Here is a 23,762-nt window from a genome sequence, read left to right on the forward strand (position 1 = left end):
TACTTAGGTTGGCTGGGTTTGAATGAAGGCTTCAGTCCTTTCAGCAATTCCTCAAACCAAGCAATCTTCTGGGAGCCTCAAACCCCCCAGATTGTGGTTTAACTGCTGCATTTCATAACTGCAGCTCGTTTCCTTGTGGTAATTCACATCTCATGTTACCACACACTGAGGGAGTGCTGGTTGAGCAGCCCAGACCAGCCCGTGGCACCCAGTGAGACTCTGCTGCCAGGGGTGGTTTTAGGGCGAGGATTTGGTGCCAGGGGGCATTGGAGGCTGGTTGGGATTAGCACAACATGTTTGTTTGGAGTGTGACCCTGCTGTGAGGTCACTGCCAGACTGTGCTGAGTGCCAGGGCACTGGAGGGAAAAATACTGCAGACCTGGGGTTTGTACAAGAATGACCACATCACCTTGTGGGGGTCATTCCTGGGTAATGATTACCCACCTCAGGAGCTTCCTTTGCCAATATTCCACTTCCCTAGAGATGTAGAAACCTCATCTGTATGCTGGTGTTCCTTCTGGGCCAGGGCAGGGTGACAAGGGCACAGGTAATAGGGAAACAAGGAGTTTTGTTGTGGGTTTTGTTTTGGGTTTTGTTTCGGCTGTGTTTGTTGTAGTTGTAGTTTGGTTTTCTCTTTGAGGAAATGTCTCCAGTTTAATGTTCCTGAACCTGAAACATGAAAGTAAAATGACAGACTGATAGATAGATATGAATGATAGATAAAATGTCCCACTTTTGGAGCATTTTTTTAACACACAGCTGCTGGCCTGAGCTGGGACTGTGAGAGCAAAGCCCAAATTCACTGGAGGGGCAGTGTGGGTGTGGAGCACAGGGATTAAATTGAAGGCTGATCAGTTCTGTATGATGTCTGCTAAATAAACCCCTGAAACTGAGTTTCCCTAAGGGTCAGCCTCCACATCTTCCACTACAAGGGCAGAGGTGCTGCAGTGCTCAGCAAACACCAAGCACGTGAATCCTTCCAGAATCTCTCCTTTTCTGAGGAGCAAAATTTGCAAGCAGAAACTCCTTGTCTGGACTTTCTGGGTTGTAGATCACGTGATAAAAAATAGGGACAAAGTGTAAGAGGAGTGGCATAGTGAAAGAGTGAACTGTGGACTGGGAGAAAGCATTGCCATTATCAGATCCAGCTAAGTTCCTGCAGTTCCAGCATTCCTGCAAATTCCACCTGTTCCTGGACTCACAGCAGCATGGACTTATCTGGTTTGCATTGCTCTGTGATACTGCTAACTGTGATACTGTAACGTGTGAATCGAAAGTGAAAGTGCAGTTTCTTACAAGATGAGTTGCATTTAAAGATGGGAGGAGCCAGTGAAATGATTTTTCTCTGTGATCCCATTGACTTCTGCTTTCCTCTGGAAGAGGAGCTCAATGAACTTGGATCTGGCAAGGCTGCTCAGGCACTTGGAGAAGGGAAGAGGCATGAGGACTTAGACACAAACAGCTTCTGAGGTACTGTCTTCCTCTTTAGAGGGTCCTGTCTTCCACCCTGTTCTCTTACAAATTCTTGCTTTCTTGTTTTGAAGTAAACATTCAGAAGCAGGCACTGAGATGTCTGTGGCAGGAGGGAAATTCTCAGTGTGCTGCACATTTTCTGCATAGGGAAGATCATGTATTGCTGGGGAAGAACATGTATTACTGGTGATCTTTGTGACTAAATAATATCACATTTGTAGCCCAGACTGGAACTTCCAGAGAGCTCTGTGTGAACTCACACTGATTGTAGGAATGCAGAAACCCAACAGCTTCCTCTTGGTGCATTTGTATAATAGTGTGAGTGACCTCAGAAATAATAGAATAAATGTATTAACAACATTTTCCTGTTCATGTAATTTCTGAATAGTTTTTCCCATGCCCATTAACCTCCTTTTTTCCCCTCAAAGCTCATTAGCATGTCTTGCTAATATCTTCTTTTCCAAAAGTTCCATCCTGTCATGTTTGCAAATGAGGGAGAATTTGTCAGAAGGGTTGCAGGAGAAATCCCTGCAGCTCTTCTTTTCAAGGAGCTGACTGTGCATTTCCACAAGTCCAGCCTGACTAATGAACAATCCAGCCTGGCAGCTCTGGGTTCAGAATGAAACAAGACAGAACCAAAATACAAAGCATCAGTGGTTTTAAAATAGAAGAAATTAAACCAGTGAAACACTTCATTCTACTTAATGTACTGCAGGCAGTAAAAAAAATGTTACCAATGTTTTATAATGCTGTGGAAAATTTTTTTCAGAGCAGGTAGAGGAAAGCCAAAGTGTGCTTTACACTTAATATTTTTTGCAGAGATTTCTCAGCTCAACCACAATGTCCTGCCGGTTGCTCTCTCTGCTATGGCTTGTTGTAACTGTGGATACAAACTGCAATCATACACTCGGGAAAGAGCTGCTTTATCTCCTCACATGATTTTGTATTGTTTTGTTTCTTTGTCACGAAGGCTTGTTGACAGTGACAACAGACCAGTAAGGGAAACGTGATAAGGAAAGTGATACCAAAATTCTCTTATGTAAATACTTCTCCTTTTCTGGGAAAGAACTTAGAGTAGAGAATAAAATCTGTAGGATCTTCTGAGGTTCCTTGAGTTTCATTCTGTTGCTGCCTTACTTCCTTTAACAGTACTATTTTCTCCAAGCTGACTGCAACTTAAACCTTTCCCACAGGATGCTTAGGGTGCCACATAAATATTTTAGAAATTATGATGTCTTGTTCCACCATGTTCTGACTATAAAACTCACAGACTAATTTGCTCCTGAAGCTGTAGAGCCCAGGGGATGTGACTGGAAGAAGATGAGAAAATGCAGTGTTTACAGCTCGAGAACAGCACTGGATTTTGTGTGCCCATGAATGTGCTTAATGGTCGTTTGGAGAGGGGATGTTAACCCTGTTAGGGGATGTTAACATGTGAACCCTGGGGCAGCAGCTCTGCTCTGCTGGCTCCTGGGGATGTTGTGGGGACACTTTGGGGGTCCCCACTCAGCTGTGACAGAGGCAGAAAGCCTGAGGACACACACTGGAGAGGCAGCGACCTGGTTCAATTTGTGCTGAAGTAGGAGGAAACACGGGTCAGAGTATTCCAGGTCATCAGATTTTAACTTTGAGAGAAAACTTTTGCTCTGCTGAAAGTGATGTTATGGCATTAGAGACTGATTTTCACCCTTCTCTTGGCAAACACTGGAGTTATGTCTTGTGTTTGTTATGATGCTATGGGGAGAAGGAAAATCCTGAGAGTTTCAGGTAGTGCTGTTCCCTCAAAGAGATCCTTTCAAAAACAAAACCAAAGGACCTTGTTAGAGCTCTGCAGATTTCCTGTCAAATCCTCTTTCTCCTGCTGGTGATCTCAGGTGGGTCAGGTCTGCCCTGGGTGTGAGTGGCTGGTGTTTGCTGAAGGAAACTCAGCCCTTCCTGTTTGTTCCTTTATTCACCTACTGCTTGCTCCTGATCTGCTTTTAGGGTCTGCCTTTACTTTGTTACAGCTCTGTAGAAAACCTCAGAAGCTCTGCTAAGTGAAAGTTTGTATTACTTAGAAAAAGAAAGGGAAACATGCAAAAAAACCTGAATGGAAAATGTTTTGTCTGTCCAAAGAATGTGTTTCACTTTAGATTTGAGAGTTTTATTCAAGTAAGCTTAAAACTGCTGGCAGGAGCTGGCCAAGACAGCTGGAGAGTCTCCAGATTTTAAGAGAGATCAGTTGGGGCGAACAGAGATTTGGTGGATGGTGTTTTGGCTGTTGAAACTGCAGAGAAGAGGGGGAGAAGGAGGGAATGTCACCAGAGAGAAGGGGAAGGGACATGTCCTTGACCCAGAAAGAGGAGAGGGGCAAGACACAAGAGAGGACCAAATAAATGAGGATACAAATACAGACCTCACTGAAAACTACTGGGGAAAGCCCAAATCTTAACCTCTGGGCAAATAACTCTGCCAGATGTGCTGCAGCTGTTCTGTGCAGCAAATATGCCCTGGGGTACAAATCCTCTGGAGGCATTTAAAAGACAGGAAGAGGTGGCACTTAGGGACATGATCTAAGTGGTGGGTTTGGCAGTGCCCTGTTAACAGCTGGACTCAAGAGTCTTTTCCAAACCTGATACTGTGATTCCAAGGTTGATGTCAATCCCTTGGAACTCTGCTCATCTGCAGGGAAGGAGGGCCAGGCATTGTTAGCAGTGCTTTGCAAAGCAGGAAATGGGAAAAAGGAATGTGTGAAATATGAATTATCGGGGGGGAAAAATTTTAAAGGATGAATTTTTTTATGGATGGGAAGAGGAAGATGAATTTTTTATGTATGAATTTTTTATGTAAGAGAAGAGATTGTGGTTAATACTTGGTGGGGGCAGAGGAAATCCTTGCAGGACTGTCAGGTGAGCAGGAGCTCTGTGCATGGAGTGCAAAGGTGGTGGTGGGAGAGGATGGATCACTCCTTGGAGGGTGCAGTGCCAGGGGCCCAGCCCTCTCCAGCATTCCCTGGGTTTGCATCCTGCTCAGGGCAGAGGTGGGAGCCTGAGGTGTCCCAGGTTTTATTCCACAGGAAATTTTGCAGCTGGTCTCAAGGACAGTGTCAGAACCTGCTGGAAGCTGGAAGGGCATGTCCTTGGGTTGTGTTGCTCCTGGCTCACCTGTTTCTGGGAAATGGAGTAGAATTCTCATCAGATGTAGATCAGCATAGACCATATGAGATAAGCATTTATTAACTTCTGTTGAATGTGTAAGTAGGAATTAACATATAACTAATTTGGAAATTTCCTCACAGTTCTTCTCAGGTTGTGGCAGCAAAAAAATGTTGTTTTTATGAAAGCTTTAGATGAAAAGCTCCCAGGAACAAAGCAGTTTATGTTTCCCAGAGCTAGTTGTGTGAGGAAAGTTAGGTGAATTTTCTATAATTTTTTTCCTTATTTTGCGAGTATTTTGCTAAAACATACATCACAAAGTCGTGTTATTTAAATGAAAACTAACTTCTGACTAAATCCAAGGATGTTTTGAAAAGAAATACCAAGTTATTGTTTGTTTGTTCATTTGACTTGAACAGATATTTCCCATCAGATCTCCTAAATTAAAAATATAATTCGATTTGACAATAAATATTTAATCTTAGGCCAAGTGAAACATTCAATCAGCATAATCCGTCTTCCTTAGTTTTCTGGTGGGCTTTGCACAATTTGAGCAAACTTTGGAGCTTGGAAACTCAACTTGGGAACATTTGGCAGCAAATCCAGCTGTTATTTGCTGCTCCTGCTGAGGGGTGTGTGCAGGAGGACGTGGACACGGAGCCCCCTGCCCAGCAGGCTCAGGAGGGATTTCCCCCTCCCTGCAGAAGGACCTGGTGTCTCCTGCTGCTGTGCATGAGCCAGAGGTGGGAAGGGCTCTGAGTTTGGCCCTTGTGGAGTGCAGTAGCCGCTGTGTGAGCAGTGTGAGGGTTCCTCTGCCTTGCCCCCATCCCGTGACCTGGGCTAGAAGCTGCCGTCTGACATTTGTTATCTTTTTGTCTGGACACAGAGAGCAGAGACACTGGGTGCTAAGCACTGCCTTTAATTCCCACAGGGAGAAGACTGAGGGGGGAGCCTGCCCTGGCGCTGTGGAGGATCTGGGAGAGCTCCAGCCCTGCTGGAGCTCACCGCCCCGGGCAGCCCCATGGACTCTCCCCACCTCCTGCACATGGGGTTCCTGCTCCTGGCTCTTGCTGCTCCCCATCCAAGTGAGTCTCTGTGTTTGATCTCAGCAATTTTCCCTGCTCTTCCATAGCTCAAAACCTCTGTTAGGATAAATTCAGCTGTGCCCAGTTAAAACCAAGACCACAAAACCTCTAAGGTGAGAAGAGAAATTTAGGAGGTGAAGGTTGACGTGTTTGACCTGTCCCTGTGGGAACCCAGAACATCCCTCTGGCTGTCCAGGATGGGCAGGACCCCTGCCAATGGGTTCAGAAACCCTGGCATGGAGCCCAAAACACCTGTGGGTTTGATTATGACCTGTGGAGCAAATTACCAACCTTAGATGAAGATCAGCAACCCACCACAGTTTAGGTAGAATAATAGTGAAGTTATCACAAGGTGGAAAAGTAGATTTTGGGGTTTCTGGAATGGAGGTTCAGGGGGCAAGATGGAGGGAACTGGGTGTGTCCAGCCTTTCTCCTTCTTCTTCTTGGCCTCCATCTTCTGCTGTGATGTTGGCACTTTGGGATTGGCTCACCGTCTAACACAGGTGAGAGGTATTGGGAAGTAATTGCAAACATTGTATATGTAGTTTTTAGTATAAAGACATAACACCGCCCTGGGGGCAGGCAGAGTGCCTGGAACTGTCCTGCTGGATGGACCTCAGCAGGGCAGGAGAAAATTTTTTATAGATAAGACACAATAAACAACCTTGAGACCAAAAACTGAAGAGCTCCAACTCATTCTTCAAGCACTCAGGCTGGGAAAAGAGACTTTTAACATTCTTGGGGACACAGCAACCGAAAGACTCCAAGATGTCACAATCTCCTCTTTTGGGAGGGGTTTGGGTCTGTCAGATGTCAGATGAGGTGAGTCCAATCCCAGAGGACTGACTCTTTCCTGGGAGTGTCTGAGGGAGGCAACCTGGGACATTCACCCAGGGTGGGCAGTGTGGCAGCTCAGCCCTGAGCTTCAGTGGTCCTGGGATCTGGCAGTGTGTTGGAGGGACACCTGGTGGGATTGTGCCAAGGAGTTTGGGAAGGAAAGAGGACAAGAGGAGAGGAGCTCAGCAAGAGAAACATCTTTCAACTCACCTCCCAAGCTGCCAGCTTCCCAGTTAAAAAAACAATGGAAGTAGTGGGGAAATTCCATCATGTTTCTACCCCAAAAGTTATCCTGGGAACTGGCCCCAGTACTGTATAAAATTTGCCCACTGGCAGACAATGTTTCCAAAGCCTGACTAAGCTTGTCCACCAAGACCCATCCTGTTCTCTAACAGTAAACATCCAGGGAGAAAACTGATGGAAAGTCTTTTTCTTTGTTTTTTTTTTCTGATTTAGGTATTGCCATGTCCACTGCTGGCCCTGCTGGGTGGACACGAGGCAGCAAAGCTATGGCAGTCTACCGCTGTGAGGACTGGGAAAGCTGCAAACGCAAGGATGAGGGAATTGATTTTAACGACTGTACAAAAATTGCTGAAATACAGCACAAGAAAAGCACTATTCCAGGTGTAACAGTTGAGTTGATGGCCAATGAATCACACATCACTGTTTGCTTTGAGCAAGCAAATTTCTGTCCTGAAGAAATTTATGGCATCTGGGATGAAACTGTGCCACCAAAACACTGGTGTGGCATCCTGAATTGTGGAGGTATGCTTGCTGGGAACCTGGTTATTAACTGATGGAAAACATATTTCTGGGAGGAAACTGAATTGTTTTCTATGTGGGCATACAGCAAGGCTTATGAATGACTAAACTGGAATGATTTGGTTTCTTCTGAGAGAAAAAGTCATAAAGTAAAATTCACAAAAGTTATTCAGCTCTTTCAGGTCAAACACTGCTTAAAACGACACTAGGAGAGATTCAGATAAACACATGTTACTGTGACTTCTAAAGATACATTTTTATTTTAGGGTTTTTTTGGCAACAGCAACTCCCATGGTGAAATTCTGTGCCACGTTGCAATGTGTGAATCCCACCTGGTTCAGCCAGAACACACCCAGAGCCAGATCCATCCTCAGGAGCTACTCTGTGCTGCTCTTCTGTCCAATTCAATAAACACCCAGGAGCATCTTTCCAGCCTCCTCACAAAACTGCCAGAATCAGGAATTCACACACCTGTCAGTACATGAAGCAAGTGGCTCCATGAGGGCAAAACTTCATGGTGGCTCAGGTTGCAGGGCTTTTATTTAGCCTAACCTAATAGGCTTTTATTAGCCTAGTCATTCCTCCTGTATTTAATTTCTGGCCACCATAAGCCATTTCTCTCCTGTATTTATGCTCATCACTGCAAAATATCTGTGTGCTGTCACTACAATGTCAAAGTTTGGTGACACTGCAGCATTCACAGTGAAATCTGGAAATTGCTGTAGACAGGGATGTCTGTATCCCCTAAGAGGGGAAGGAGTGGATGTGTAGGTGATGGCAGGAGGGAGTTTTCCAGATTCTCTTTGAAGAAGAATAAGCTCTTCAATGGCACAGTGGGATGAAGAGTTGGTAGGAGATGCACTCCAGTGTCCTAGAGATTTACTCAGCTACTACTAGAGATTTGCAACAAGGTACTTGCTTGTTCCTCTTCTTTGGTTCCTGTGGGTAAAAGGCAATTGCAAAAATTTTTTGTAGATTTTTATTGCATAAAGGTAATGATAGGATTTTTACAGATGTTTTGTTATTCTTAACTGTGTGTGAAAACTTTCTTACCTTCTTCAAATATTTCCATTTTTGATTCCCAGAACAACTCCTCAGCTTTGGTGAAAAGGAAATCTAATGACAATGGTTGATTTGGACTGTTAGGGAATGAAACATCCCCAGCTTGTAGCAATCATAGCAATCTCCAACATTTTGTGCAACATGATCCACTTTTTTAATCTATTAACCTCTTCAACATCTTTAGCCCTTCACTGAAGATCTTCTACATGATCCATATTTATAATCAAAACTTTTTTTGCCTTTCATATTTCTCAGAAAATGGAGGAGGTAACATCAGTACTGAGAACCAGACTGTTTGCTGTGAAGCAGAGGCAAATGCCTGGCGACAAAACCCTTTGAAGTGCTACATTCAGGAGTCACATCCAAAACACAGTGCACTGGCAGTTCCCATTCCTGGTGAGGGAATTCTAGGTTAATCTCTTCTTATGTTGGCCTTTTGCTTTGAGAGGGGCTTGTCCAGACAGCTTGATGTGAACAGAGTTTACATGGGCAGGGAGATATCCTGTACATTCATAATTTGAATCCACACATGCTGCAGCCAGCCAGTCTCAGAAACTTTACCTTGGCAAATGGACATGGCCAGTCCTGGACAGAGATGTCTACAGGCTCAAGTTCCTGTAATTACATAGTGACAGACACAGGGGTGCTGAGGGAAGGGGGTACATGATGGGTGTGCAAAAAGTTCCCAAGAATTGACCTGACCTAAGTGCTAAATGAGGACATTTTTTGTCCATGAGCTAAGGAAGATGACAGGGGTTTCTACTATGAAAGAAATTTGAATATATAAATGTCACCTTTAGTTGACAAAAAAGTTTTTAAAAACCAGTCAAAGTGGATTTCCTTATTTGAACACTTCATCAAGGATGGGTCTCACCACTTGTTGGTTATTTCAGATAAGGTTGATGTTCAAAAGTATCTGTTGTGGTGGGGTGACAAGAATTTGCTTTGAGTGTTGATAAAGTGAGCATTATGCCAGGTACCTTCTGTAAAACATGATGATCCAGAGGCTCTTTGATCTCTCATTCATCAGTTCCTTCTCTCTTTATCAGATGGGGCCAGTTCCTCTGTGTGGTGCTTACGAGGCAGCTCATGGCTTAGCACTCCTGCTTGCTTCACTTGGATGCTCTGTTTTCTTCTACTCTGCAGGTAATCCTGAATTTCTCACCAGCAAAAAGAGCAGCCTTGGCATCTGGCTGGCATTCCTGTTTGTTGGGGTTTGCACAGGATGGGGCATGTTTTACTTCTTGCGGCTGTGGCGTCGCCAAGGTACAGTCTGACAAATTGTGTGTTGCCCGTGGGTCCCATACCTGGAAGGGGGAAAAGCATAAAGGGTTTTCCTCCTGGATCTCATCTCCATTGTGCTGTTCCTGCAGTTCTTAATGATGTTCACTGGGCTGGCAGAAAAAAACAAAGAAAAAAAAATTTCCATCAGTTTTCTCCCTGGATGTTTACTGTTAGAGACCAAGATGGGTCTTGGTGGACAAGCTTAGTCAGGCTTTGGAAACATTGTCTGCCAGTGGGCAAATTTTATACAGTATTGGAGCCAGTTCCCAGGATAACTGAATGGCTGTCAGCCCAGTGAACATCATTAAGAACTGCAGGAATGTCCATCACAGTGCCCATCCGGTGGCTTTGTTGTGAAAAATGAGCACAGAAGGAATTTCCTCACTGCTTCCTCCTGAAGCAAGGGGGAAGCAGTGGCAGGGCCAAGGAATCACAGGGCTCAGCGTTCCCTCCTTGGGGCAGTCCCAGACTCAGCATTGCTGTGCAGCTTCCCTGGCAGGGATGTGTCCCAGCCAGGACATCCAGGCTGACAGGGCCTTCAGGACAGTGGGTCCCTCTCCCAGCCCTGCCCGCTCCAGAGCCAGCCTTAATTTAAGAACAAGGATTTCCTAAATGCATCCAAGTGGGAAGTTTGTTTTGCAAACCAATATTAACTGGCTCTGTGGACCCTTCTTGAACCTGCAATAATGGCTTTCCCCCTCCATCCTTTGTCCACCTGGCTCCAGGGTTTTTGGCACCTCATGTATGCCTGAGCCTGGGCCTCCTCTCAGTTCCTGAACTGGTGCATCCCCTGCTGCTGGTTGTTTCTTTCTGAGAGCCAAAGGATTAAATTTCCAAGTCTGAATTTGTTTCAGGAGGAGTTGCACGAGTGCTTGCACAGCCCAGCAAAGGCAGCACAAAACCAGTCTCACTGTTGTTACATCAATAGATTAATGGATATATTAGTGTGAGGGGTAAATAATTTACCAGTAATGACTGCCCTGAGTCCTGCCCTGGGGTGCAATGTCCAGTGATGACTCAGGTCTGTCCTAGAGCCCCTCTAAGGCAGGAGTTGATGGGTCACAGCACCAGGGCAGGGTCACAGCAGAGCCCTGAAGCTGCCCCCTTGCTGGAGAAAGGGGTGGCTCAGAAGCAAAGGGGAGAGGGGAGGTGCCTGGAGGACTTCACAAATTCAGGCATTTTGTTTATAACTCTAACAGGAATCTACCAATTTCTTTGGTGGCCTCACAGATATTTTTTTTCAATTCTGCAGTTTCTAGGCAAGACAGCGAGGCTTCTGACAGAGAAAGGCTCACAGATAACCATCTACAAGGGAGAAAACTTCTCTGCCAGCAGCATCCTCCTCCTCTCTCATGATGTACAGCAACCAGCTGAACACAGACTGATTTTCCATGGGAACTGCTGCCCTTGTAGTCCCAAATCGTCCTGTTTTCACAAAGGTAGCTTCACCACATCCACACCTTCTCCAAGCACTGTGACTCTTGTCCAGCTCCAGGCCTTTTGAGCAGCACAGGCAGCACCAGGAGCCCCCATCCTCCTCTCCTTGGCTTGGCTGCAGACAGCAGCACCCCAGGGTGTGTGGCTGACTCAGCAGCACTGAAACCAGCTGAATTCTCTCTGGGACAAAGTGGGAACAGCTCTGAAATCCTTCCCATGCCCTCTGCATGGCTGTCACTTGGTAATGCCACAGCAGCACCCAGGTGCCTGTATTGTTTGAATTGTCAGGTCATCTCTGCATTCACCAAAGCCTTTTGCACCACAAGCTGGCTGGTAGGTTGAACTGGAAGAGTTTGGAAGAGATATTTGATGTTGCCCCCACCTGCAGGCTGAGGAATGACTGAGTGTTCCTGTGCAGGGCTGGGTGGGAGGCTGTGTCCAGCTCCCTCAGGAATGGCACGGAGTCACAGAGGTCCCCAGGCTGAGCAGAACTCTGGTTTCAATCTTCCTGACAAATTAGGCAAGTTTAGACAGTGTGAGATTAATACAGCTCCTCAGGAATCACTTTGGGTATTTGATATCCTTAAATCATTCCCCATTCCCACCTGATTTGAGTAAATCCTCAGCTTTTGCATTAGATCTAATTTACTATCAGGACTGTTGAGCAAAAATCAGTGGCAGCACAAGGGGAGAAGCAAATGCCTAAAGCAATGTGAATGTTTGCTGAATCCCTGTCCTTTTGCCACACAGCTAAACACAAGCACACACACAGTTCTCGGTTCATTTCTGCTTTGACTGGATTTTGTTTGTTGCTTGTTTTTTCCTCAATGTGTCTCAACCATCCAGTCAGTAGCAGAGTGAACCTTGCCAACAAACTCTGTTGTGCTGATGCTTAATATCAAATCTGGATTTTACTGATCCCCTTGCTGGTGATGTTTTAAGAGATCTCCAACACTTTGAACAGGTGATTCCCATTTGATGCCTCTGTTCCTTGCTATTCATTGTACAAATGTTTGTTTTCAGCTCCTTTGGTTACTGGGGTCATTGGAGAGCTCTGAGGGTCTCATTATACATTTGCATACCTTTGTTTCTCAATGTAGGCTGGATTTACACCTTCTGCACTCATCTTTCAGAGAATCTGTGTTATCCAATTCCCTGATGTTATTAAATTCTTCTTAAAAAAAAAAGTGTTTTCTTCTCTGCCACTTTTTCTTGCCTTTGCATTCCTGATTTAGATCTGACACCAGCTCCAGTTATCAGACTGAGTTTACTGCAGTTTGTATTTTGAGAACTAATAGGATTATCCAGGGAATCTACAAAGAGAACTACATTTTCTGTGTGAGTGACAGAAACCACTCTTTTGCCAAGGCCTTTGAAGCTTGGGAAGGTGCTGAGCTGCTCAGGTCACTGGGCATGAAAGGCACTGCAGGTGCCAGAGCAGCCAAGAAATGACACAGGGAGACTGAGGTGCAGTCTGACAGAGCAGTTCTGTTGGTGGAGGAGTTGGTTTTGAAACCTTCTTTGATATGATCAGACCAAGAGGAACTCTGATGTTACAATTTCAATTGCAATTCTTATTTTTAGGTGAAGCAAGTGAATAGTTAAGAGAACATCTATCGGTGCTTGGGAGGGAGACTCCATCAGCATAACTTGCTCAATGCTTCAGAAAATTAATATTTAATTGCTGGGCAACTCTTTTTCCTCAGTGGTCCATTTGGCAAAGATGTGGAGTCAGTAAATAACCATCAGTTTTTCCATTAAATGCTTGGATTCTTGTGCAGCAACTCCAAGGGTTCCTGCTGAGTTCCTCACAGCTGCCAAGTTCCTCAGAGCAGCAAAGCTGCAGCAAGCTCTGCCAGCACCAGCACAGGCACTTCCAGTTTCCATCAGGAGATGCCTGAGATGGGAGTGCAACAGTGCATGCACAGGGCTCCTTGTCCTGCACAAGCAGGGGTTCAGCTCACAAACAGGGGGTGCAGTGCATTTCCTTTCCCCACTTTCTGGCTTTTCTTTGAGACACCTTGCAGTGAAGAACCAGGACCAGCAGATGATGCCCCAGAGAAAAAGGGTTGGTGTGGATTCACAGGGGCAAAGGCTGTAATTCCTACACGTGGTGCTGTGTGCTGAGGTACCTTGGGCTGGGGTTGTGTGACTCCTGTCACTGTCACAGCCCTCTGTGCCTGCTGTGACAGGGAGTGGCACTGGTACTTTCTCCTTTATCTGCATGTCAGAGGATATCTGGTGCCATGCAGAGATGACATCATGCACTGGACTTTGGTTTCTTTATCACCTGACTGACCTGAAGACTGCCCTGTAGATATATTTTTCTTGTCTAACAGCAAGGTGGTTTTCCAGGAGGAATCCCAAGCTGTTTCAGATGGCAGGGAAGGATGAGCTCAGCAGCTCAGCCCAGCCACCAGCAATCCATGAGAATTCTGCTCCCACAGGCTGCTTTCAGTCCCTGTGAATCTGCAGAAGCCCAAACTGGCTGAGACTGGCACAGGTTTGTTTGGAACAGAGGCTCCCTGTGAAATCCCTGCTGAAAAGGCTGTGCTGAGAGCCAGGGTGGAAGAGGGCAGCGTGGTGAAAGCGTGAGCTGTGGGCTGGGAGGAAGCATTGCTGCTCGCAGACCCAGCTGCACGCTATGGCAGGGCTGGCACTGCTGCTTGTCACTGCCTGGGGGACAGCTTGCACAGGCTGAAAAAAAACTAATAAAGGTTGTTCTGTGTGTCAAAGGCAGGGGCCAAAGGAAAAGATCTTCTGGATCTGTGGAGATACCTGGGATAGTAGGGAAGAGGGGAAAGAGGAGGGTCAGGCACTCTCCAGATCACTTCCCCGTTGTAACCATGTGTTGCATTTGCTGACTGTTAAAATCTATTTGATAGTTTGCTTTAACTTATGCTGTCACCATGATATTTTCTGAAAGTCCTCTTTGCCCAGGATTTTTTCCTGGGAAGCTGAGAAGCCTCAGAGAGAAATGAAAACAATAATTGTCTCCAGTGTCTGCTGCTTTGGAATGTGGATTGGACATTGTTTACCAACAGGTGAATGTTTGATTGGTTCCATGTGAATTGTTTTAATTTCATGACCAATCATGGTCCAGCTGAGTCGAGGCTCTGAGGAGTCACAGGTTTTTACTATTCATTCTTGTGAAGCCTTCTGATGTATCCTTTCTCTTTCTTTAGTATAGTTTTAGTATAACATAACATAACATAACATAACATAACATAACATAACATATAACATAACATATCAGCCTTCTAAGAATATGGAGTCAGATTCATCTCTTCCCTCATCCTAGGGACCCTCACAAACACCACATTATGCCACCCCAGAAAACCCCACAAAAAACAGAGAAGACAGCAGCAGATCTTACCCTCCTCTGTACCCTGTGCTTACAGGCCCTGAGCTTACTACAGACCTGGGAGCCCTTGCATGGCCAGGCTGGGGAGCAGTTCTCAAATCCAGTCACTCACATCCCTGCTGCAGTACCCAGAGGGACAGGGTGACTGCCCAGGCACTTCTGAGCAGGTTCCTGAGGAGTTTTGGGGAGTGTGATTGGCTTTTCCCATGTTTTCCCTACTGCACTGTGCCACACATCAGCACGGGCTTGCCTGGTGTCAATGTTCAGTGACCTGTGAGTGAGCTGACCTGCACTCTAAAAGTGAAAGTGAAAATCTGATTACAGGTAATTAGGCAATAATACATCTAATTACCTTTCAAAGAAGGGAGGAGCCAGTATCCTGCTTTTCCTCCAGATTCCAAGGGACTTTCTCCTCTCCTGGTCAGGCTCTAGAAGTGGAGATGAATGAGCTGGGGCTGGAAAGGCCCCACAGGCACAGGGAGAAGGGAAGAGCCATGAAAGCTTCCTCGGTCACAAACAACATGTGAGGGTCTCACACTGTCTTCTTTAAGTGCTCCTGTCTTAGAGCCAATCTCTTCTCTTAGAAAATGTTGCTCCTTTTACTTCTTAAGAATATAATTGGATGAGTTGCAAGTTTAATTCTCACTTTTTTGCTAGGTAGAAAAAGGCTTTATTGTCCTGGTAAAGATTGAAATTGTTTATTGTCTTGGCTTTGCAATGAAGTTAAGGGAGAAGAAAAAGCCTGAAATTTCAGGTAATGATATTTCCTCAAATAGATCCTTTTAGCAACAAGATCAAAAGACCTTGTTAGGTTCTACAGATTTCCTGTCAAATCCTCTTTCTCCTGCTGGTTTGTGCGTCAGGTCTGCCCTGGGGCAAGCTGGGTGTGAGTGCTGGTGTTTTCTGAAGGAACTCCACAGCTCCTCCTGCTTGGCAATTATTCACATTGTCACGATGCAGATCAAATCTGTTGGTTTGTGAGCAGGGCTTGTATAATAACAGGGTTTTCCTGAAGTAATGGAGTATATCTCATCCCCTTTCTCCTTACAAAGCCAAGACTTTTGCATCTGCAGCCACCAATCTAAGCCTGTGGGAGTCCTGACAAACAGAACTGATGTTTCAGATGGTTCTGCATTTCTGGGCTGGGAGACAGCTGCCTGATTTTGGCACTTTGAAGAGCAAATTTGAGCCGCCCTTTTCTCAGTTGCCTTCAGAGGGGAGGAAGGTGCTGCCCACTGACAGCTCTCTGCTGCTGCCCTGGGGGCTGGGGGTTGCTCAGCAGCACAAAAACAGGGCTGGTGGTTTAAGTGTGAAGAAACCCAAGGTGCACCTCCCAGAGAAATGGTTTTTCCCCCACAACCATTGTGATACAAAAGCAAAACTCTGCTGACTTCTTTCAGTAGACAGCTCAAGTAACTGGCAGACAACAGCCCAGCCTGGGGCTTGGGGCTCTTTACTCAGGGCTTTAAATCATTGTTCAGACTGAGGGAGCAACTAAAAAGACCTTTGAAGATGCTGTGGATGTTGTTTCTCCCCAATGCATCCCTCTTTCTCCTGCTTCTCCCGTGCTTCCCTGCCCAGGATGGTACGTACAACATCGGTGCTCTTACATTTCTCACATTTCAGTCTTATCTTTCCTTTTTTCCAACGTTTTCTAAACTATGTTTGCCTTAGACATGTAACACTCTCTATTTCATTTTTCTTCCCTTGCTTCTGATGTAGCTTCTTTCAGGTGTTTCCCATTTGATCTCTCTATTCCTTTCTATTCATTTCACAAATACTCCCCCTTCAGTTTCTTTGGATATTGGGGTCATTGGAGAACTCCAAGGATTTCATTCTACATTTGTTTCTTAAATGGATTGGATTTACACTTTCTGCAGCCTCTTCCTGTATTGAATCTGAGAATCTGTATTATCCAGTTCCCTGATGTTATTAAAAGCCCCTTTAAAAGGACAAGTGTATTTTCTTCTATTCTCTGCCACTTTTCCTTGCTTTCAAATTCCTGATTTAGATCTGAAACCAATTATCAGGGTAATCTTAGTGAAGTTTGTATTTTGAGAAGTAATAGGATTTTCCTGGGAATCTAGAAAGAGAACTACATTTTCTGTGTGAGTGACAGCAGCCACTTCTTTGCCAAGGCCTTTGAAGCTTGGGAAGGTGCTGAGCTGCTCAGGTCACTGGGCATGAAAGGCACTGCAGGTGCCAGAGCAGCCAAGAAATGACACAGGGAGACTGAGGTGCAGTCTGACAGAGCAGTTCTGTTGGTGGAGTTGGTTTTGAAAAGTACTTTGATATGATCAGACCAAGAGGAACTCTGATATTACAATTTCAATTGCATTTCTTATTTTTAGGTGGAGGAAAAGAACAGTCCACAGACGTTATCAGTGCTTGGGAAGGAGATTCCATCAGCATAACTTGCCCAATGAATCATGCAGAGTATCAATTGGGAATGTACTTGAGAGTTATCAGACAGAGTATAAATGTGATATATTGTTCCAAGGAGAATTCTTCACGTATCAATCCTGACTTTGCTAATCGCACCGAGTGTTCAAAGGAAGGGGAGAACTTCAGGATAACCCTGCACAGGCTACAGGAGTCTGATTCTGAAATCTACGTATGCACAGATGTCTTACAAATGAAGGAGATATATAGGAAGACAATCATAGTACTGGTCAAAGGTATTGCAATTCCCCCTTTAATGTCAAGAATTAGTAAATACAGATTTGTATTTTAAATCAAAGATTAGAAGGAGACACAATGGGAGGTTGAGTCTGACAGAACCTCCTTCGTGTCTGCTCAGGTACAGATTTGAAGGAATGTGTGGGTTTGCTCCCTGAAACAATGAAGAAAACACATGAGATAGCATGGTACCAAAAAAACCCTAAACCATTTTAGAAGATTAATTTGTGACTCATTAATGCCAGCTACAGATTTTCACATGAGTCACAGGTTGCTGCAGCAGTTTGGAAACGGTGAGGTCTCACAGCTCTTTCCAAAACAACCTGTCAAACCTTTTTACAAATCTAGCAGAGCAAAGAGAGGGTTTTTTAGTAGCAGTTGTTTTTGCAAATCTCTTTTGTTTTTACTAATTCATCTTAAATGACAAATTGGTAATAATTGGGAGGCTGGTCTTATGCAAGTTGAGCATGAGTGAGTAAAGGGTTTTTTCTCTTGTTAGTGAGGAGTTGCTGAATGAGAAGAAGTGTTTCTTTTGGCAGCTGTTTCTGGTTGGAGGAACAACTTTTCTGTCTTTGTTATTTACATTTTTCATTAGAAGAGGGTTGAGTCCACACTATTCTTTGGCAGTTTATTCCTCCATGAACCTGTCCTTCCAATGAGACCTTCTAACCTGAGACATCTTTCCCAAAGCTTACAGGCTTCCTTTCCTGTCCCCAGGCATGTGAGATCTAATTGATTGCTGATCAGCAATTGTAGTTTATATCCATTAAGGATTATCATTTCCTCCCTTGGGCTTCTCCTTTCAAACTTCTTGGCTGTGTTTTCTCAAATGAATCACATCTTGTTTATTATGTATTGTCTCTCCAAATTATATTATTATTATTTTATTGCTTTATATCTCTGTTTGATTCTGATCCTCTTCTCTGAAATGCTTACAGCCTTCCCTTTACAAACCTGATAAATTCTGTCCTCATTTCCTTATCCACTTCAATGATAATATTAAAAGGATCAAGTCCTGTCCTCAGAGGAATTCAGTGGAATGTCTTCCCAGCTGCACAGTGAGTCATTAATGACCACTCCATTCTCATGGACCATTTTCACATTGATGGGACACACACTGTGTGATTTGATCCAGACCAACAGCCCCCAGATCTTTCTCTGCTTGAGAAAGCAGGCAATGATGCACGGCTGCAGGACGTGCTGGTCAGGCTGTATTCCCTCAGAGGAGGTCAGTATTTATAATTTCTTGGGTAGTGCAGACCCTGTACAAACAGCTAAACCTGTTGGTCAGTCCTCCTTTCAGATCCTGAGCCAGGGCGTACTAAAATATATCCTTCTTAAAGCCTGTGTAAAGCATGTTTAAAAATTCATTGTATCTACATTTCCATGGTGTAAGAGCTGAAATGAGGGATGCAGGATTCCAGGCAGCTCTCCAAAATGCAGTTTATTGTATCCAAGGTGTTACAGCAGTCCAGGGTCGTGGGTGACAGAGCTGCACCTACAGCTCTCAGCTCCAGCTGCAGGCAGGCCTGGAGACCCTTTGGTTTTGGTTACAATGCATTACAGACTTTTCTTTGCTGAGCATCTTAATACAGTAGAACCAATCTATACTTTAACTTTTATCTATAGCCTCTCATAACTACTATAATTACCATATTCATGTTACCATTCTCCAATCACTAAAAGTTAGTACATTACAGTTTAAGCTAGAAGTTGTTTTTCAGTTTTCTTGCAGTGGAAAATTCTGAAACCTTTTTTCTACTTGCAACTTTGCTGCCTTCTTTGCCTGTGCTATCTTTCTGCTTGGTACAAAGATCTTGTTTGGGGTGGGTTTATCCTTTGCCCTAAGCCATAAAAACCCCTTCTAACTAACACAGTCTTTGCCTCCTTGGTTATTCAGTAAGACTGGCTCAGCAATTCTTTTCTTCTATATCAAAACTTGCTTCCATATCTATTCCTTCATCAGACTCTACATTTAAAAATCTTCCCGCTAAGCATCCATATCTGTGAGACTTTCTTGTCAAACTTCCATCCTTCCCAACACCATGGTCTGTTCTTTTCTGCCTGCTCTGTCCCCTTGCTCCCCAGTTAAAATCCACTGTGTTAAGTGTGTGATAACCACTAATTTCTCTGTTTTTAGCTAAATCCAGAAGGCCTCTGGAGCAGTCACCACTCCATGCCAACCCAGAGCAAGGCCAGTCTGTCAACATCACCTGTGAGTTGAAAAGTGAAGAGAAGTTCTACTTGTTCAGGACTCATGTGCAGCCTGGCACAGTTCTGTCTGTGCCAAATCTCCGCGGGTCAGGGGTTTCTCCTGCCTTTGAGAATCGCTTGGAGTATTCAAGGGAAGGAAATAGAATTGTGGTGATTCTACACAAGCTACAGGAAAAGGACAGTGATAATTACATCTGTGCCCAGGAGGTGAAGGGTTCCCCTCTGTTCTCTGCAAGAGGCACCATGGTGCTGGTTAAAGGTATCACCCTTTTGCTCATTTAATCATAAATATCTGTTGTTGTACTGTGGATAGAAAGCTTTTGGAACTTTAGTCAGGACAGGCAAACCTAGGAAAGTTTGCCTAGAAAATTATTTCCTGCTGAGGTCAGACACAGAAACAGACTCTGTGTTTCCACCTGCCTTGTACAACCAGAGGGGAATTCAGACCTTGCCATGATCCTGCAGCTTAGAAAAAGAAAAAAGGTCAAAACAAGGTAACAAACACTTCACTGAGTGCAATCTGTCACTTTTAGGGTATGGTTAAGTACTTTCAGCACCAATTCTTTGACTTTATCATGACATAAATGGATTTTAGAAACCATTGCCTCTAGCAAGTCTTGTGTTAAAAAAAAAAAAATCAAATCACACTGGGGAGCACAAAACAAGTCCTTGGACTTTTGCTTCAAGCACCACAGACCACAGCAGAGATGTTCTCACATACCCTTGTTACACACTGAGCACTCTGTGAGCGTGTGGTACAAATAGGGGTTTTGATTTTTCTGTGTTCCAAAGCGGGGGTTTCATTTCTCTGTGCTCCAAAGATGAGTTTTTCTTTTTCTGTGCTCCACAGATGATTTTTTTATTTTCCTGCAGGATTTTGCAGTACCCATTTGCTAAACTGAAGTCAGAACCAGCAAGAGAGCGCTTGATTTTGGTCTTACAAAAATTTAACCCTGTGCATTGGGCTTTGCTGAGGCCTTTCTAAAATAAGGTTTACAAAGGCCCTAAGAGTTGCAAAGGCTTTTCCTGCAGTCTGCAAAGGCACCTGTGGTCCTGTTCTGTGCCACCACCCACAGCTGGGGCAACGACTCAGTAAAGTGAGGTGGGGGAAATGACAGTAGCCCAATAAAGCAGGGGTGTGATTATTAGTTAGTGTGTTATTCATATATGGATTAATTGAGGTTTTAGAGAGTTGAAACCCTTTCCACCAGCATTACTCTGCTCAGTGCATTTTATACCACAGCATGAACATGAACATACTCCTGCTTCTGTCTGCACCTCTCACCAGCCTGGCTCTTGGGTAATTCAGAGCGCTCGGGGTTGCAGCAACCCTGCAGGAAATCATTTTCTGCTCCCATTAGGAGTGTGTGGTCCTGTCAGTGGTGTGGGAGGTGCCTTTGTGGAGTGCTCCTTGCTGACCCACCTGCAGCCACCCCCAGCCTCTGGAAGAGCACAGGGAATGCCAGTGAGAATACTAATGGCATGAGAAATGTGGCTCTGTAGCTGTCAAGATCCAAATTTGTGGCTAAACTGTAAAATTATCTTTTTCAGAATAAAAATAAAATTCTGCGGGAAATAGATTTGTAGAGAATTCTCAAAACCTGACAGAAGGTTCACATAGTGTGCATCTATATGCAAACCTTGAGATAAGAAATTCTGACTTAGAAATGCCATGGAATAAGACAGACATTGCTGAGAGAGAAATGGAGCTAGAAACAACTTTCAAATTATGGAAAAAAGGACTGGATACCTTGGAGAAATAGAACTATGAAAGGTGCATTGTAGTAGGACCCACGAAGGGTAATTTTAGATGATTTGGCTTTAAGGCATTTACAGCATGGTGTGGCAAAAGCTGATAGAAGCACTTATGATGTATTGTAATTAAGAAATAGTTTTCTTCTGATTGTGATGGCGTGAATTAAAACATCTGTCTTGTCTCACCCTTCACATGAGACTGAAAATGGAATAAAAGTTTTTAAAACACCTCTCAATTACCCCATGTCTGGGTCAGAAAAGAACTTAATCCGACAAAATTCTGTATTTATATAATATAAATTTTTTATTTATAACCATGCTGCTGTGATTTTAAATGCAGAAGTGGAGCAGGCATGTGAGAAGAGCTCCTGGGATTTGTATGCCCTTCTCATGGTGATGGCTGTGCTGTTGTGTGCCCTGGTGTGCTGTGCCTTGTACCGTGTGGATGTAAGTACAGTCACCACAGCGAAACTGGGGCAGTTTGGTGGAACAAACTGATATTATTTTGAAATAGTGCCAGAGTCAAGAAAACATCTGATAAACCTAAGGAATTGTGGTTCCTTATTGCTCTCCTATTTCGCCACATTTAATATCATCCAGCTGTAAACTCTTGGCAGCTAACACAGTGTCTTATACTCCTGTAACCCTTTGTAAATGAGACATTTATTGTTTTTTGATAACAAACCTCAAGTGAGCTGTGTGGTTGACACAGCCATGTGTTGTGTGTGTATCCCTGAAGAAAGCCCCTCACTGTTCTGCTTTCCTTTCTTTTTTAAATTTTTTTTTTGTGAATTGGGACTGGAGCTATACATAGCAAGCTTGTAAGAGATGTGACTTGGAGGGGGACACAAGGGCAACAAAAACTCATAAAATAGCCTGATGTCTGAAAGTTGTGCTGGGAGAAAAAAAAATGGCCCCTTTCCAGAAAAAAAAAATTATTACATTTTTTTCCTTCACTGGGGTTATTTCTATACATATACTGTAGAAAATGCCCACAAATTGTCTCTGATAGATCCTTCTGCTGTATAAATATTATTGAAAATTAAATGTGTGATTCACAGGCTCCTGTCTCATCCCTTCAAATGTGGATCCAGCACTGCTAAAAACCAGTAGTGTAACATTGTTCTGTCAAAGCCCAGTGGGACCTCATGTCCTGTGTTACCAGTAACTGTCTAAGAATGAGCCTTATTTATTATTATTGTCATTTATTATTTATGTCAAAGCTACAGTTACATCCAACTCTTGAAGGAACTTTTCCTGAAATTGCATCAGACTCATAAAGAAAGTAAAATAAATAGGCTGATAATTTCCACGTGGTCCTCTAAGACCTCACTGGGTCGTGAGAGGAATTTTAAAAGTATGTTTCCTCTTCCAACAGATGATGCAGATGGACTCCTAAGATGGAAAATGACTCCTTTGTTGGGGTCTTTCAAGGCTCTGGTTTGAATGTCTGTTTTCTTTGTCTGGCAGGTGAAGAAATATTTCCAGAGGAAAAAGCCCAATGAGGTATATGAAGACATGTCCTACAACTCCAGACGGAGCACCCTGGTCAGAACCAACACCTATTCCAGAGGTGAATAAACTTCTGCCAGCTGGGACCATCCCCTCACAGGCAACTCTGAGAGCTGCTTTAACCACTTGAACTGAAATTGCTATCACCTACCTTCTTCAGTGGAGGGAAAAACCTCATTTCCAAGGTTGTTTCTACTTTTTTTAATGGTTTTATTTTTTTGTAATGTACAAAAAATCTAGCAAATTGTAAGTGCCCTGCACATGTGTACGCAGTTCAGTGTGGAAAAGCAGCATTTTGGGGCTAAATGCAACATATGGGCTCGTTTCTTTGCTAAATAACCCATTCTGGGATGGATGGGGAGGTCTGGTTCTGAGCTTTGCTAAGTCTCAGGAAGACCACACAGGTCTGATCAATAATTTGCCATGGATCCACACAGGCATGGATTCCAGTTCTCTCATGGATCCTTGCCCAAGAGCTCAGGCAGCTAAAACTACTCAAAAGTTACAGCAGGGAAATCTATTTTGAAGTTTTCAGAAATGTGGCAGGGTGAAATGCTGGATCCATGTGGGCTCACCTGCTCCAAGGCCATGATGGTCCCACAAAAACACAATCAAGTCTAGATTTTAGTTCACTGCCTCTGTCAAAGCCACTCACAGAATTTATGGGGGTCTTGATGTGGCTGAGGAGCCAAGTGACTAAACTTGGGTCCTGGTGGCATCTTGGGTGTCTCAGTTTGAACAGACAGGTGTCTGCTAAGGGAGGCAGGAACCTCCTTGAAATGGAAAATGTAAACCTCTCCCTCTGAATTATTATGATTTTTAAATTAAAAGGATCTCAGGCAAAGATATGGGAGTAGGAATAACAGTTCTTTATCAGGAAATTAAAAAAAAAAATACAATAGTACAAAAAAAAAAAAAAACCACAATAGTACAAAGGACAGAAAACAAACCACTGCCAGAGTCAGACCATGCTCTGCCCCCTGTGTGTCAGGGCGGTGTCCCAGCCCCATCCCATGGGGGCTCAGCCCTCCTGCAGTGCCAGCTGTGGCTCTGCTGCAGCAGGGATCCTGCACAAGGGGGGAGTTTTCCTCTGCAGCTCCAGGGCTGCTGCAGATGGGCCTGGGCTCCCTCTGGCCATGCAGGGCAGCAGAAAGCTGCTCCTCT

General features: G+C 44.3%; 2 protein-coding genes across 4 annotated transcripts; both read left to right on the plus strand.

The window, feature by feature from the left end:
* Positions 1 to 1,158: 1,158 nt before the first annotated feature.
* Positions 1,159 to 12,261, plus strand: LOC132081980 (uncharacterized). 3 transcript variants are annotated; one of them, XM_059485979.1, is made up of 6 exons: positions 1,159 to 1,470; positions 5,539 to 5,692; positions 6,986 to 7,294; positions 8,609 to 8,764; positions 9,500 to 9,619; positions 10,890 to 12,261. In XM_059485979.1, the coding sequence occupies exons 2-6, from the start codon at positions 5,629 to 5,631 to the stop codon at positions 10,991 to 10,993; spliced, it is 753 nt and encodes a 250-aa protein (XP_059341962.1). In that variant the 5' UTR covers positions 1,159 to 1,470; positions 5,539 to 5,628; the 3' UTR covers positions 10,994 to 12,261. The 3 variants fall into 3 exon arrangements, with proteins under 3 accessions (XP_059341962.1, XP_059341965.1, XP_059341964.1); XM_059485982.1 differs by lacking the exon at positions 9,500 to 9,619 and adding an exon at positions 9,403 to 9,499 and having other exon boundaries at positions 1,162 to 1,470; positions 8,609 to 8,749; XM_059485981.1 differs by having other exon boundaries at positions 1,163 to 1,470; positions 8,609 to 8,749.
* Positions 12,262 to 15,885: 3,624 nt separating this feature from the next.
* LOC132081992 (uncharacterized) lies at positions 15,886 to 23,547 on the plus strand. Its single transcript, XM_059486009.1, has 5 exons — positions 15,886 to 16,023; positions 16,790 to 17,116; positions 19,258 to 19,590; positions 21,427 to 21,533; positions 22,557 to 23,547. The coding sequence occupies exons 1-5, from the start codon at positions 15,951 to 15,953 to the stop codon at positions 22,665 to 22,667; spliced, it is 951 nt and encodes a 316-aa protein (XP_059341992.1). The 5' UTR covers positions 15,886 to 15,950; the 3' UTR covers positions 22,668 to 23,547.
* Positions 23,548 to 23,762: the final 215 nt, after the last annotated feature.

Source organism: Ammospiza nelsoni, chromosome 19 (assembly GCF_027579445.1).
Source record: "Ammospiza nelsoni isolate bAmmNel1 chromosome 19, bAmmNel1.pri, whole genome shotgun sequence".
NCBI lineage: Eukaryota > Metazoa > Chordata > Aves > Passeriformes > Passerellidae > Ammospiza > Ammospiza nelsoni.

What these genes read in the sequence shown, in the direction of transcription:
- LOC132081992 (XM_059486009.1), top strand. Translation starts at nt 15,951, where the DNA reads ATGCTGTGGATGTTGTTTCTCCCCAATGCATCCCTCTTTCTCCTGCTT. An exon ending in CACCATGGTGCTGGTTAAAG is followed by an intron (nt 19,591 to 21,426) that starts GTATCACCCTTT and finishes TTTTAAATGCAG; the next exon opens with AAGTGGAGCAGGCATGTGAG. An exon ending in GTGCCTTGTACCGTGTGGAT is followed by an intron (nt 21,534 to 22,556) that starts GTAAGTACAGTC and finishes TTTGTCTGGCAG; the next exon opens with GTGAAGAAATATTTCCAGAG.
- LOC132081980 (XM_059485979.1), top strand. Translation starts at nt 5,629, where the DNA reads ATGGACTCTCCCCACCTCCTGCACATGGGGTTCCTGCTCCTGGCTCTT. An exon ending in TCCTGGTGAGGGAATTCTAG is followed by an intron (nt 8,765 to 9,499) that starts GTTAATCTCTTC and finishes TCTACTCTGCAG; the next exon opens with GTAATCCTGAATTTCTCACC. An exon ending in GCGGCTGTGGCGTCGCCAAG is followed by an intron (nt 9,620 to 10,889) that starts GTACAGTCTGAC and finishes TCAATTCTGCAG; the next exon opens with TTTCTAGGCAAGACAGCGAG.